The sequence below is a fragment of the Mustelus asterias genome, chromosome 9 (genome assembly GCF_964213995.1).
Source record: "Mustelus asterias chromosome 9, sMusAst1.hap1.1, whole genome shotgun sequence".
Classification (NCBI taxonomy): domain Eukaryota; kingdom Metazoa; phylum Chordata; class Chondrichthyes; order Carcharhiniformes; family Triakidae; genus Mustelus; species Mustelus asterias.
The window spans coordinates 111,153,036-111,169,376 of record NC_135809.1 but is presented as its reverse complement, the minus strand read 5'-3'; the positions used below and the strand labels follow the sequence as shown (position 1 = coordinate 111,169,376).

Sequence of the window (16,341 nt, the reverse complement as noted above, 5' to 3'; positions counted from 1 at the left end):
GTGTTCAAATCTGCCCATGGCCTCATCAATCCCTATCTCTGTAACCATCTCCAGCGCTACAACCCTATAAGAATCTTGCATCCCTCCAATTTTAACTCCTTGTATGTCTCCAATTTCCTTCATCTCATCATTGGTGGCTATTCCTTCAGTTTATCAGGCTGTAACCTCTGGAATTGTCTCCCTAAATATCTCCATCCCTCTGCTTTCCTTTAAGATGTTTCTTAAAACTTACACCTTTGACCAAACCCTGGAATAGGAATAGGCATTTTGATGTCAAAATGTGTTTGATAATGCTCCTGTGAAGTGCCTTGGACTGCTTTATTACTTTAAAGCTGCAATATAAATGCAAGTTGATGTTGTTGACTGACATTTCCCCTGGACTCTCCATGGTTGATGAGTTTCTCTTACATCAGACCTGACCCTGAGACAGACAAGAGTGATCTGAGTAAAAGTTATTCCACCCCATAGAAACATACTTTCTGAAGAATGATCCTGACCATATGACCAACGACAACCCAAACAATTCACACACTTGCCTTAAAGCAAGTGTAATAGCAGTGAGGTATTAATCAAAGCAAGTGTTAGTGAGCATTAGTTGATTTAACTGTTATCAGGAATTCTCTGGGACACTTCTGATGTATATCCAATGTAGAAAAGCTACATTGCAAGCCTTGAATACCCAGCTAGATTTCTGAACACCAGGATGCGAGAGGTGGCATTTGGGCAGATGTTCCCTATAGAGGAAGAAGAGCAAGTGGGTAAGGGTAATGGAAATGCCAACCAGGGTGACGTGGAGATATCAGCCCTTGGAATGCTGGGAGGGGAGGGGAAGATGTGTTTGGTGGTGGGATTTCTGTGAGGCCCTGATTCACTTGTCCATCTTTCCTTATCGCCTGCCCTTCTTCTAATATCTTCCTATGCTGGTGTTCAGAGACATCAAATGCACATTTGTTGAGCACTTAGTTGAACATCTCCAATCTGCGTGAGATTACGACCTTAAACTCCCCATTGCTTGTCACTTCAGTTCTTTGCTTTGCTCCAATTCTGAGCTTTTTGTCTTTGACCTTCTACACTGTTCTAACGAAGCTCAATTAAGCTGGAGAAACAGCACCTCATCTTTGTACTGGAATTTTGTCCTTGATACCGTTGAATAAATTCAGACCTGAATGATAGCTCCTATTCTCTCTTTGTAAGTATGTGCTGGTGGTGAACGATGGGTGTGCTGCCTTTTGGAGATGGGAGAAGGGAACTAATTGGTGCTTGGGCAGAGATCCTACTGCGTGAATATTGTGCTAGCAGGATGGCCTGAATCTTTGGTGTTGATCTACTTTATCTTTCAACCACAGCCCTACACTCCTGGAGCCTGTTCCATTTTGCCAGTTTTTCATGCTTCCTATTATACATGCCTCTTCAGCTCTTCTCATGTGATGTATCTTGTATATGTTTCTTATTTCTTTGATTTATTCCATTTATTTCCTGCCCAGCTATCACATCTGCCACTTAACCATTTCCTATTCGTCACTGAGGCGCTTTACTGGTTATTCTATTTCCTTTCCTCTGTGAGTGGGTGGTCATTGTGTGTATTTTATCCCTTAACATTCTTCTTATTTTAGTTTTTAAAATGCTGTCAACCTGTAATACCTTGCTGTTCTGGGGAAGGGTCTATCTGAACTGTCAACTGGCTTGTGTCTGCCCTGCTTTTCATAACTTCAGATTTCAGCATCAACTTCCTCATCACCTGCTTCTGACTGGTTCATGTTTTAGATGTTGCTGTTCTTATGGGTGTTTTTTTTCATCAAAACCATTGTACATAGAGATTGCATTTCCAGCAAAATGCATTTGCTATAAGCACATGGTCTGCTCCATGCCATGGTCCTTGACAGCTGTAGACACTCACCCAGCTCTTACCTCTTGTGGATGTGAGAGCCTGAGAGCTAATTCCACACTTCCAGCAGAGAACCGTGATTACAGGGTGAGATAATCAGTGCTGTATTGTATTGTAGTCCTGTTTCCAAGTTTTTAATACAGTGCTCAGTAAGTGCTCAGCGCTGCCAGGCAAGGTGGTGGAGGCAGACACACTGGGAACGTTTAAGACTTATCTAGACAGCCATATGAACGGAGTGGGAATGGAGGGATACAAAAGAATGGTCTAGTTTGGACCAGGGAGCGGCGCGGGCTTGGAGGGCCGAAGGGCCTGTTCCTGTGCTGTATTGTTCTTTGTTCTTTTGTTCTTTGTTTGTAAATCTGAGACTCAAAAAATTGCAGCTAGTTTGAGTTGCTAATAGTTGCCTCTGCTCTGTTTCAAAACAGAAAATCTAAAATCCGAGATCCTACTAAATTTAGCTTGGTCAAAAGAATTACATGCTCCCCTTTTGTAAGGTGCTGTTTTGACTTTTTTTGCAAGTTTTCTTTAACTGACTGTTGCATCAGTATTTTGGGCCTCCACCCTGGCCAATTGTAGTGTCCTAGAATGACTATAATTCAACACACCGCTAAGCTCAAAACTTGAAATTTGCTGCCACAGAAAGACAAGAGGCTGGCATTTGTTTTGCAATGAGAGAAGGAAAATTGAAAGCCTAATCATCTTGAACAGCACTTACTCAGCAAAAGAAAAACATTGACAGAAGCAGAGGCTAGGAATACTGCAGCGAGTAACTCACCTCCTGACTCCCTAAAGCCTGTCCACCATCTACAAGGCACGAGTCAGGAGTGTGATGGAATACTCCCCACTTGCCTGGATGGGTGCAGCTCCAACAACACTCAAGAAGCTTGACACCATCCAGGACAAAGCAGTCTGCTTGATTGGCACCACATCTACAAGCATTCACTCCCTCCACCGATACTCAGTAGCAGCAGTGTGTACTATCTACAAGATGCTCTGCAGCAATTCACCAAAGATCCTTAGACAGCACCTTCCAAACCCACAACCACTTCCATCTAGAAGGACAAGGGCAGTAGATACATGAGAACACCACCTCCTGCAAACTTCCCTCCAAGCCACTCACCATCCTGACTTGGAAATATATCGCCATTCCTTTGCATTTGCTGGGTCAAAATTCTGGAATTCCCTCCCTAACAGCATCGTGGGTCAACCCACAGTACATGGACTGCAGTGACTCGAGAAAATGGCTCACCACCACCTTCTCAAAGGCAATTAGGGTTAGGCAATAAATACTGGCCAGCCATCGACGCCCATGTCCCACGAATGAATAAAAAAAACACTTTCATCCTGAGGGAAAAAAAAGACAAATCAATGTAATGCAGTAAAGTCTCAAGAAGCACAGTTCTTCATTAAACATGGATGCTGTATTAACTTAGCCTTTCCCTCTTATTCCCTCTCCTTTTTCATCATGACCAGACTGAAAACATGCCTAGAATTGTACTGTGTTCAGGAAATAGGAGAAATTGTAAAATTAACAGAAATGAGGTTTAAGTAAGTCTGCTTGCTGCATGTGTTGCTATTTCATACAGTCACCATTTTGGTGCAAAATGGTTACACATGTGGACAAACTGGGCAAGTTAAACAAGTGAAATAAAACATTGGAGTTTTCAGTAAAATTCCTTCTGTTGTCCCTGAGTTGAACAAAGTTTTGTTCCGGTTCTGTCCTGCATCTGTCCCTCAGTATGATTTTTTTTTTTAAATGTCCTGTGGGCGGCACGGTAGCACAGTGGTTAGCACTGCTGCTTCACAGCTCCAGGGTCCCGGGTTCGATTCCCGGCTCGGGTCACTGTCTGTGTGGAGTTTGCACATTCTCCTCGTGTCTGCGTGGGTTTCCTCCGGGTGCTCCGGTTTCCTCCCACAGTCCAAAGATGTGCGGGTTAGGTTGATTGGCCAGGTTAAAAAAAATTGCCCCTTAGAGTCCTGGGATGCGTAGGTTAGAGGGATTAGCGGGTAAAATATGTGGGGGTAGGGCCTGGGTGGGATTGTGGTCGGTGCAGACTCGATGGGCCGAATGGCCTCCTTCTGCACTGTAGGGTTTCTATGATTCTATGATTCTTTTTTTGTGGCGTTTCTGAAATTTTATCTCTGGGGTTTTCAAAGTCTGTGTTTGAAGTAAATACTTTTTATCTTTTTGTTTGAACTATACATTTTACTCAGTAGTACAGTGACAACAGCATGTGAAAACTTGCCATCAATTGCATAGTTTAGAAAACCGAGTTATGAGATCAGCATTCGTAAGAAAATTGATCCCAAAGTCTTTCTGAATGCATTGTTTGTTATTCCTATTATATGTGGGCTCAATGTGTGTAACTGTGACTGATTTAATGAACTTCAGGAGGAGACCTCAGAAATAGCTCAATTTATTCACTGGTGACCAAGTCATGTTGGCATTCAAAGAATGCCATGGATATTCGCCATTTTAAACTTGTGACTTTTTAAAAATTTAGACACATTTTTCTCATTATGAATTAATACAATAAGCCCTATCTATTTACAGGTGCTCATTTACCCAGTTTGGTTCAACTGAAGCTGAATAGCAGTTTTATTGCATCGGTAAGGTAGGTTACCAACTTTGTCATGAAATAATGAAAATTCAAGCTGCTCCTTTTCTGTGCCTCTGAATGAACCTAGATTAGTAGCAGACTTTATTCATGCTAATGCCTGCACTTATGTACTTTTTTTTCTGTCTGCCCAGTTTGTTTGACTTGCATTAGCAAAACATCCTCATTTACCATTAAACTGAATGCATTTCTCACTTTTCCTTTTCATATTTTACACATTATTATTGTATTTTATGCAGCTTTACAGAATCACAAGTTGGGATCAGATGAGAAAGCTTCTTGGATCCATTTTTAAAAATCACACCCTTCCTTCCACAATTGACCCCTACAGTCTTCCCATTACACTGTCCAGCTGTTTCATAAATGAATCCAGTGTCACTGCCTTAACCCTGGCAACCAGTTCCAGCTGTTCAATAGTCTTTGTGCAAAGAAGTACTTACTGGCATCTGTCCATCTCTTGCATTTGATACCCACTGACCTTCCTATAAAAGAACACATGGAAGCTTTGATTGTTGAAAGACTTTTGAAAGTCTAGATATACTACATCCTATAGCTTTCCCCACATGTCAGTTTGAAATCTGGCTGCCTCAAATATGCCTGAGGTTAGCTGGAGAAAATCAACCCTTTCTGAAGCCATTAGGTTATTATCATTGTTATAATTGAGGTCAGAAACTCCAAAGTATTTTGTGAAGCCTGCCTGGATCACAAGTTTTGCACTTTGAATGTGGCTAGGATAAGCAAGATATGTTTCATCTCTGGTATAATTCAATTGACCCACTAGGGAGCTTTTATCAAACAAAGTTTATTTAAGAATATAGTTAATGCGTGGAAATAAAATTAGCAATATATTTTATCAATTATAAACAAAACAACAGGGCAGCATGGTAGCACAGTGGATGGCACTGCTGCTTCACAGCTCCAGGGACCTGGGTTCGATTCCCGGCTTGGGTCACTGTCTGCGTGGAGTTTGCACATTCTCCTCGTGTCTGCGTGGGTTTCCTCTGGGTGCTCCGGTTTCCTCCCACAGTCCAAAGATGTGGAGGTTAGGTTGATTGGCCATGCTAAAATTGCCCTTCGTGTCCTGGGATGCGTAGGTTAGAGGGATTAGTGGGTAAATATAGAAACATAGAAACCCTACAGTGCAGAAGGAGGCCATTCAGCCCATCGAGTCTGCACCGACCACAATCCCACCCAGGCCCTACCCCCACATATTTACCCACTAAAGAAACCTTGCTTTCAGGTATCCAGCAGAATTTCCAAAATCAGGGAGAGAGAGAAATACTTCTTTTCAGCTTGATGTCCCTTCTAAAACTCAAACTGTTGCCAGCCAAACAGAAAATGAAACCTTAAATTCACTACGAAGGAAAGAACTGTCCAAAAACACATGATCTTCCTCCTAACAATGCAGGGTCATAAAAGATCCCAGAGTAAAAATAAACAAACCCCATTTAAGTAGCAATAAAATGACTTCTACAGACAACTGAGCAACAATGAGAGCTGAGGCTGGGAGCTACAGAGAACATGATCTTTTTAAAAAGTCACTTAAAGATACACTATCATTAAAACATTCTTTGCATTTTGTTTCTGATTGTGGATTTAATTTTTTTCTGATGTTAGCTTAATAGATTTGTAGTTACCATGCATAGTCCTGCTAGTGTATTTGTAGTCACTAGCTTTGGTTCTGTTAAAGTTCTGTTGGTGTCAAATTTGTGTCTTTTGTTGCTCTTGAATTTGAAAACTCCATTTGCCTATTAGCAAATCTATCTGCTGGAACCTTTTTAGAATGTTGGCTCGGATACTCTTCAAATAATACCACATGACTTTTTGATCAGGCAAGTATGGTTACCTTTTAACATCGTGTCTGAAAGTGTGTACCTTCAACAATGTAGCACTCTTGGAACTGCACTGAAGTATGTAACTGTCTGCACTTCACTTTCATTTTTAACTCTTGTACAAATTCCTCCTTGAGCATCTTCTTACTGTTACAATATTGAAATAACTTTTTGCCATTGAATTTTGCATCTAAAGTTGTATTCCTCATCAGCTTTGTCTTGTAACTTGAAAGTTCTTTGTCTTGTATTTATCTCTCAATGAACTTCAAGCACACAGGAGGATGTGGTGGATATGAAACACACAAACACACTTGGATTTTAGCCCCCAATTACCCTCCCAAAGCAGGAACTTAACTGTAGCAGCCAGAGGCCACTAACTAATATTTTTCCTTCAGCTACCATAACTAAAACAAGTTATCTAATCATCATCACATTACTGTTTGTGGGAGCTTGCTGTACACAAGTTGGTTGCTACCTTTTCTACATTACAGAAGTGACAACACTTCAACAGTAATTAATTGGTTCTCGAATATTTTGGGATGTTCTGAAGGATTGTGAAAGATGCTGTAGAAATGCAGTTCTCTTTTTCTTATTTTGACTGGCCCAACCAAAGGAAGGCTTGTTACCAAGAAGGTAAATTCTGGGAAAATGGCTTTGGAAAGCTCTTGTTCCAGGTGTGGTGGTTGGTAGAACAAGGCAGCTAAGTTGAAAAGGAGCATGGTGATAGGTGATGGTGCTGGTGAGGTGAAGGAGTGTAGTGGATGGTGTGGTGAGGTGAAATGTGTGTTGGGGTGGTGAGGTGAAGGGGATTGAAGTTGAGAAGGTGAGTGGTGGCTATTTCCATATTAAGGGCTTGTGGTTCTGCTCTTCCTCACAGGTGAAAACACATTTTATGGCCCATCCTTCTGATCTTTCCCACTGCCAGTACATGGCTGTAAAACCTGCTTCAGAAATGAGGGAGGCACCCATTAGACATTTTTCCTATTTCCTTTCCTTTCCCTCCACCCCAGAACAGACTGGCCAATGCTGGTCAAACGCACCCTTGAGACAGAAATATGAATCTCCAAGCTGCAGTTCAGGAGCAGTGATGATCATTATTTTTTTAAAATCTTGGTAAAGGAAATTATTATATTGGATGTCTTATTAACTTGCGAGGAATGGGACAGGTGGGGGGGCGGGGGGGAAGGAAAGTAACATTTATTGGGCTGGTCAATTCATTCAAAGCAAATCTGATTTGATCATCTTGTACATTGTTTAGTCTGTAATAGTTCTGTGCAATGTCTCAAACACTTGTCTCACATGTGGTCTAGACTGTTGCCTCTCTAAGGCCTAGTTATTTGAACAGTAGGAACTTGCTGTCTGAAAATTATCCACCTGCTGAGTTCATAATTTCTGCTACAAGAAAAATATTCTTGGAGTCTGAAATTCTCTGTATCCATGTACGTTGGTTTTTTTTAATGTTACTGTTTACACAATTGAAAATGCAATGGAGCATAGCCTAGTTATATGAATTGTGTAATAATAAAGAGCTCAAGTGTATATAAGGCTGCGAATGAGCGATTTCTTTTGCAGCCAACTTGAACCATTGTCAAACTGTTTCTTAGTGCAGCTGTAAGGGTGGGATAATCGAGGCTGTGAGGATCTGCAGGGCCCCCTGTGGATAATGCTCCATGCTGTCAGCCAATGGTTCAGTTCAAGCAGAAAAGCTAGGTCACATTAATCAGTTCTTTTTTCTCCACCCATCACCTTTAAAGCTGGAAGTAGGCTAGTTTTTTACACTGCACACTTGATTACTCCAGCTTGGAGTGTGGCTTGACAACTGACAATACCCAACCAATTGAAATAAAATGTTGTTTGAGTGAGAGAGGGCTCTTGCAACATTCTTGTTGGAAGTCAAACACACACCCAATTGCCTGTTTGAGCAATGGGGCTTCCTGTTTTTTTAAGTGAGATGAAGCATTACCTCTGCCTTTAAGATCAGAGTGTTTTTGCATGCTGTGGGCATGCTAACTCTACACTAGATTGCCTGTTTTACTACTTTGTGCAGAATGAATATAACATTTACTACCTTTTCAGCATCATTTTTTTTTGCAGTCCCAAAAGTTTAGCCCCTTGTGTAGTACTATCATTCATAATTGATGGTAATTGGCAGACTCCTGGAGCTTGCTCTTGCCATTTATATGGCTCTGTTGCAGGGGAGCTTTACACAAGCTGATGATGTGCAGTTTTGAAGCAATCCCTTTTATGTTTAGCAGTTTTCTTTCAAGTCTCTATTAGTGATCTCCTGTGGGTATTAACAATCCAAGTAGTTGCCAGTGCCTTACAGATGTATAATTGCAGTAAAGTTTCAGATATTCTCCTGAATGGCTCTATGTTATCTGTATCTGATTAACTTGGTTTAAAATCTGGTGTACAAGATGATCAGACTTTACATGATGAACTGTTTTGAAGTATGGAAAGTACGAACAGAAGCTCATTCCAGTTTACTTTCATTTCAACCCAAATTAAACTGTTTAATCTGGATGTTTTAAATTAATATATAAATGTGTAATTTATGAATTAAAATTTCTTCTTAATAATAAAGAATCACAGTTTACAGGACAGAAGGAGGCCATTCGGTTGCTAATGCATTGGCAAGTTGGTGCCAGAGTGAGGCAACTTCATGCAAGCTGTGTCCAACATTCCTTCGAATTCTATCTTTTACTCTCATTCTATGCTTCTAAAACTTCATTCTAACTCTTTTAAACGCTCTAACCATGCTCACTAAGTTGATCTTTCTCCACACCCTAGCTATGACTGTAACACTACATTCTGCATTCTCTCCTTTCCTTCCCTATGAACGGTATGCTTTGTCTGTCAAACGCGCAAGAAACAATACTTTTCAATGTATGCTAATACATGTGACAATAAATCAAATCAAATAATGCCTTTCAACTGTTAGCTAGAGAATTTGTAAACTAAACCCACTGCTCTGCCTTCTGCATGGCCCTGTCTCTTCCTCCATTTTAATCCTTATCCAGTGTTCGCCGAAAAGTCAGCAAGTTCAGCATTCTTCCTTCTGTCTAAGTTGATGAACATGCAGCAAATCAAATCTGTTTTGGTGTACTTTTGCTGATGGCTGAAGAGACCAGCCTGTGAGAGGAAGGTTCTTCCACAAGTGCCGCATACAATGTGATTATTAAGCATTACTGTTTCGATTTTGGTGCCTAGAGTGGAACTGCTGTAGTAATAGATCTTCCTGGTGCACACCAACCCATAGGGGTCTGTTGCCATTTCCCTCTGTCTTTGGTTCGTGTCTTCTGGGTGTGAAAATCAATGTTTAGGGCACTTATGCCATGCTTGCAAATATCCCTAAAAAGAGACAAAGGTGTTTATCCCAATCTCTATCCATAGTAATGCTATTAATGATCCTGCAACTCTTGTAAACAAATTTCTTCAAAATGCTCTTCTCATGTCATTAATGACAGTTAAATTGATAGCCTCTCATTACTATCACTAGTTATTATGTTGTATGTTGGCGAATGACACTAGGGAGAGTGGAGGGTTTAAAAATATGGAGCTTTATTTACAGGCGTGTAGTCTTTTACATGGCTGCTGCTTCTTTGCCTATTTCCTGTGCTGGGACTTCTGGTGAATACATTAATATAGTAGAGCTTAGTAAGCCAACAAGAATTAATACAAATATATAACAATTCCCCTGCCCTTAAGTAGATCGCCCCAACAAGTCAAAATGAACATAAGTGAGACAGTCTGGAGGTCTCGCTCTTGAAATTGTTGATGGCAAACCTTTGGCATCTTCTTCTTTATGTTGGTGGTAACCTTGGCGTTTTTGTCTTATCACGAATTTCATCAGTGGTAGGTTTAACCGGCATTAACATAGGAGCAAGAGGTTGTCTCTCAGTAGATGAGGTGTTGCTTTCCTCAACAGTGTCTGTTGGGGTTGTAGGGAGCTTCAGGCCAGCACTTTGTGTAGTAGAATCTGGATTGCCAGCATGTTCCAATTCTGGCAAATCTGTTCTCCCAACCAACAGCTGGTCCACCTGTTTCCTCCAGATAATGTAATCTGTGGTCTGGACAGCATAACAGGTCCAGTTTGTAGAAAGATTGTGGCAGGAGCCCATTTCTCTCCTGTGGAGTAATTCCTAGCCAAAGCTCCTTATCCTTGGTGGAAAACTCTATTTCCCGCTGCCCTTGTAGTTGCTGTTCTATGATCTCTTTAGTTTTCTGAGATTTTAACAGTTTGAATACTGATTGTGGTTGTCTCTTTGTTAATAATACAGGCGAGGTCCTGGTGTGGAATCCTATCCATCAGCCAACTTTTAATCAATGCTTCTCCCACACCATACACCTACATTTTGTAACAAGGTTTTTTTTATAGTGACTATGTATCTTGAGAAAACATGTTGTATCTACCTCAAGTCTTTTATTGACCTAATCAACTTCTGCTGAATTATTTATTATTACACAATTTATGTAACTGTGCCATGCACTTTTGCTGATAGTAAATTAAAAACATTAGCATTTAGCAATTGAATGCTGACTTTTCTTGATAACCCCATGTGTTTCTAAATGCTTATGAATTTAGGCTCAAATTTTGGATTACATTTTTTTGTAAAAACTGATGGTGTAATGTTACCTGTTTTTTCCTTCTCTTCCTTTTTTGAACAAGGGTGTTTTGTTGGCTACTTTCCAATCCCGTGATACAATTTGCATTGAAAATTGTGGTCAAAGCCTCTGCTATCTCCCCTTCGACTTTCAAAAGCAAAGGGTGCAACCTCAGAGCGGAGTAACTAATCCACCTCAAGTTTGTTTCTGTTTTCAGAAACAATCCCTGGTCCCCAGTTAGTCCTAATAATTGCTTTACCTCCACCTTTAATTCACATACATTCTCATTTAAAATCATGTAGTGCTGAAGAGGGCCAGTCTCTACCTATCTCATCTTTGCCAGTTTTCTTTGCTGGAGCTTTCCAATTAGTCCCACTCCCCACTTGCCTCACAGTCCAAAGATTTTTTTTCCCTTCCAGTATTTATCTAATTCCTTCTTGGAAGTTATCGGATCTGCTTCCACAACCCTTTCTGTTCCAGATAATCAGACTTGCTGTGTATATTTTTTTCCTCGAGTTGCCTCTGGCTCCTTTGATGATCACCTCAAATCTGTCCTTTGATTTCTACCATGGCAACGTTTCCCCTTCCCTTATCAATCTGAATTTCATGTCATAGAAACATAGAAGATCGGAGCAGGAGGAGGCCATTTGGCCCTTCAAACCCGCTCCGCCATTCATTACGATCATGGGTGATCATCCAACTCAATAGCCTAATCCTGCTTTTTCCCCATAACCTTTGATCCCATTCGCCCCAAGTGCAAATGGGATCCAGCCGCCTCTTGAATACATTCAATGTTTTGGTATCAACTACTTTCTGTGGTAATGAATTCCACAGGCTCACCATTCTTTGGGTGAAGAAATGTCTCCTCACCTCCATCCTAAATGGTCTACCCTGTATCCTCAGACTGTGACCCCTGGTTCTGGACTCCCCCACCTTCGGCAAGATCCTCCCTGCATCTACCCTGTCTAGTTCTGTTAGAATTTTATAAGTCTCTATGAGATCCCCCCTCCTTCGTCTGAACTCCAGCGAAACAATCTTAATCTAGTCAATCTCTCCTCATACATCAGTCCCGCCATCCCCAGAATTAGCTTGATAAACCTTCTCTGCACTCCTTTGAGAGCAAGAACATCCTTCCTCAGAAAAGGAGATCAAAACTGTACACAATCCTCTAGGTGTGGCCTCACCAAGGCCTTGTATAATTGCAATAACACATCCCTGCTCCTGTACTCGAAACCTCTCACAATGAAGGCCAACATGCCATTACCGCCTGCTGGACCTGCATGCTTGCCTTCAGTGACTGGTGCACAAAGACACCCAGGTCCCGCTGCACACTCTCCTCTCCCAATTTACAGCCATTCAGATAGTAATCTGCCTTCTTGTTTTTGCTTCCAAAGAGAATAACCTCACATTTATCCAAATTATATTGCATCTGCCATTGATTAGGCTACTCACCCAACCTGTTCAGATCATTCTGAAGGATCTCTGCATCCTCGTCACAGTTCACCCTCCCACCCAACTTGATATCATCTACAAACTTTGAGATGTTACATTTTGCTCCCTCATCCAAATCATTAAGATATATTGTGAATAGCACTGATCCCTGTGGCACCCTACTAGTTACTGCCTGCCAATTTGAAAAGCAGTAAGAAGTTTAACAACACCAGGTTAAAGTCCAACAGGTTTATTTGGTAGCAAAAGCCACACAAGCTTTCGGAGCTCCAAGCCCCTCCTTCAGGTGAGTGGGAATTCTGTTCACAATTTGAATTCTGTCCACAATTTGAAAAGCACCCATTAATCCCTACTCTTTGTTTCCTCTTTGCCAACCAGTTTTCTATCCATCTCAACACACTTCCCCCAATCCCATGCGCATGTCACCTGCAGACTTTGAAATTATGCCCTGTGTACCCAACTCCAGGTCACCAGTATATACCAAAGGGAAGTCCTACCAACAACTGCTAGGGCAAACACTACATATTTCACTCCAGTCTGAAACACAGCCATTTGCCATGATTCTCTGATTTCTGTCTCTCAGCCAATTTTGTAACCATCTGCCACTGACCCTTTAATCCCATGGGTTTTAATTTTGCTAGCAACTCTATTATAGAAACATAGAAAAACTACAGCACAAACAGGCCCTTCAGCCCACAAGTTGTGCCGAACACATCCCTACCTTCTAGACCTACCTATAACCCTCCACCCTATTAAGCTCCATGTACTCATCCAGGAGTCTCTTAAAAGACCCTGTTGAGTTCGCCTCCACCACCACTGTTGGCAGCCGATTCCGCTCGCCCACCACCCTGTGTGTGAAAAACTTACCCCTAACATCTCCCCTGTACCTACCCCCCAGCACCTTAAACCTGTGTCCTCTCGTAGCAGACATTTCCACCCTGGGAAAAAGCCTCTGAGAGTCCACCCGATCTATGCCTCTCAACATCTTATACACTTCTATTAGGTCTCCTCTTATCCTTCGTCTCTCCAAGCAGAAAAGACCGAGCTCCCTCAGCCTATCCTCATAAGGCATGCCACTCAATCCAGGCAACATCCTTGTAAATCTCCTCTGCACCCTTTCAATCTTTTCCACATCCTTCCTATAGTGAGGCGACCAGAACTGAGCACAGTACTCCAAGTGGGGTCTGACGAGGGTCTTATATAGCTGCATCAATATCCCCGGACTCCTAAACTCAATCGCTCGACTGATAAAGGCCAGCACACCATACGCCTTCTTAACCACCTCCTCCACCTGCGGGGCCGATTTTAGAGTCCTATGGACCCGGACCCCAAGGTCCTTCTGATCCTCTACAGTACTAAGAGTCTTTCCCTTTATATTGTACTCCTTCATCCCATTTGACCTACCAAAATGGACCACGACGCATTTATCTGGGTTGAAGTCCATCTGCCACTTGTCCGCCCAGTCTTGCATCCTATCTATGTCCCTCTGTAACTTCTGACATCCCTCCAGACTATCCACAACTCCACCAACCTTCGTGTCGTCGGCAAACTTACCAACCCATCCCTCCGCTTCCTCATCCAGTTCATTTATGAAAATGACAAACAGCAAGGGTCCCAGAACAGATCCCTGGGGCACACCACTGGTGACCGACCTCCATTTAGAAAAAGACCCATCTATACCCACTCTCTGCCTCCTTTGGGCAAGCCAGTTCTGGATCCACCGGGCAGCAGCCCCTTGGATCCCATGCCCTCTCACTTTTTCTAGAAGCCTTGCATGGGGGACCTTATCGAACGCCTTGCTAAAATTATGTGGTACTTTATCAAGCGCCTTTTGTAATGCATATACAAACAACATCAGCCATTTCCATTGCTTCATTGAAGAACTCAGTCAAGTTAGTCAAATGTGTTATGTCTTTAACAAATCTGTGCTACCTTACTTTTCCAGATTATTATCCCTGAAAGTTTCTTCATGACCAACATTAGGCAGTCTTATGTTTAACCTTCTTCACCAACATTTGTAAAAGCTGACATGATTTTTTTTAAAATTCTAAATAACTTTACCTTCTGCATCTAGATTTCCCATCCCCTTAATCCCCCAGCAATTCCATCCCCTCTTTGCCTGTTATAATCTGTGCCAATAAAAGCCTTGACTAATTTATTTTATATTATCTGTTAGCTCTGTGTCGGGCACCCTTTACATTTCTAAGCTCCTCTTTCACTGCCTTCATTTAGGTTTTGTAAACTGAATTCTCTTCCTACTCCTTAACTCTGGGTATGAATTGTGTTTTAATGCAATCCCTTAGGTTCTAACACTGGGATCAAATCCTTTACTAACATAATCACTGTACCATTTGTGTTGCCTTCTCTATCTCTCCTGGAAAAGTGAGCATATTATGTTCCCAGCCCTGTCTGATATTTTGTAACTATTATGTTACATCCTTCCATAGTTATTAATGCTTCTATCTTAAAACATTGTGAAAATACTATAATCCCTTGTACATATACTCCAGTCTGATAAACTATATCTCATCTTCGAGACATTGAATATATGTGGTGACTTGACCACCCTCCCAACACAGCTTCACTGGAATCCACTGGGTAAGTGTTTTACAGCTGGTAACTGACCCATGTTTCTGGGGATTCTTCTGGTCGCTTTTTTTTCTAAGTGGTTTACTTCGTCATGTACCATATGTCTGGAGCAGCTTGTGTTGACTTTCACCTGAATCATCATTGTCAGAAGGCGACTCTAACCCAAAAGTTATGTCTTTGTTTCAGAGATTTAAGTTCATAAATTTAGACTGCCACTTTTCTTCAATGTACGGCTGGATGAGGTGCATTTTTTTCAGAAGTAGAGACTTAAACTGGTCCTGTCTCTTAACAGGGCGGAAAAGATCCCATGGAACTATTTGAAAATAAAGTTCTTATTCCACAAACAGATTATGCAGTAATTGGTTGCTGTTTGTGGGATAGTGCTGTGCCCCTTTTACTTTTATCCTCACATAGGAACATAGGAATTAGGAGTGAGAGTAGGCAAATCAGCCCTTTGAGCCTGCCCCACTATTCAGTATAGAGTCATAGAGGTTTACAGCATGGAAACTGGTTCTTTGGCCCAACTTGTCCATGCCGCCCAGTTTTTAACCACTAAGCTAGTCCCAATTGCCCGCATTTGGTCCATATCCCTCTGTACCCGTCTTACCCATGTAACTGTCTAAATGCTTTTTAAAAGACAAAATTGTACCTGCCTCTACTACTACCTCTGGCAGCTCATTCCAGACACTCACCACCCTCTGTGTGAAAAAATTGCCCCTCTGGACACTTTTGTATCTCTCCCCTCTCACTTTAAACCTATGCCCTCTAGTTTTAGACTCTCCTACCTTTGGGAAAAGATGTTGACTATTCAGCTGATCTATGCCCCTCATTATTTTATAGACCTCTATAAGATCACCCCTAAACCTCCTACGCTCCAGGGGAAAAAGTCCCAGTCTATCTAGCCTCTCCTTATAACTTAAACCATCAAGTCCCGGTGGCATCCTAGTAAATCTTTTCTATACTCTTTCTAGTTTAATAATATCCTTTCTATAATAGAACTGTACGCAGTGTTCCAAGTGTGGCCTTACCAATGTCTTGTACAACTTCAACAAGACGTCCCAACTCCTGTATTCAATGTTCTGACCAATGAAAGCAAGCATGCCGAATGCCTTCTTCACCACCCTATCCATCTTGACTCCACTTTCAAGGAGCTATGAACCTGTACCCCTAGATCTCTTTGTTCTGTAACTCTCCCCAACGCCCTACCATTAACTGAGTAGATCCTGCCCCAATTTGATCTAACAAAATGCATCATCTCACATTTATCTAAATTAAACTCCATCCGCTATTGATCGACCCACTGGTCCAATTGATCAAGATCCCATTACAATCCTAGATTAACTTCTTCGCTGTCCACTATGCC

General features: G+C 41.7%; 1 protein-coding gene across 1 annotated transcript in view; it reads left to right on the top strand.

Moving 5' to 3' along the window:
• Positions 1 to 16,341, top strand: part of lrrc56 (leucine rich repeat containing 56) — a 150,535-nt gene that overhangs the window by 50,834 nt on the left and 83,360 nt on the right. Inside the window, exon 4 of the mRNA XM_078221293.1 lies at positions 4,440 to 4,500. Coding sequence (XP_078077419.1) covers positions 4,440 to 4,500 — 61 coding nt within the window. The remainder of the gene's footprint in view (positions 1 to 4,439; positions 4,501 to 16,341) is intronic.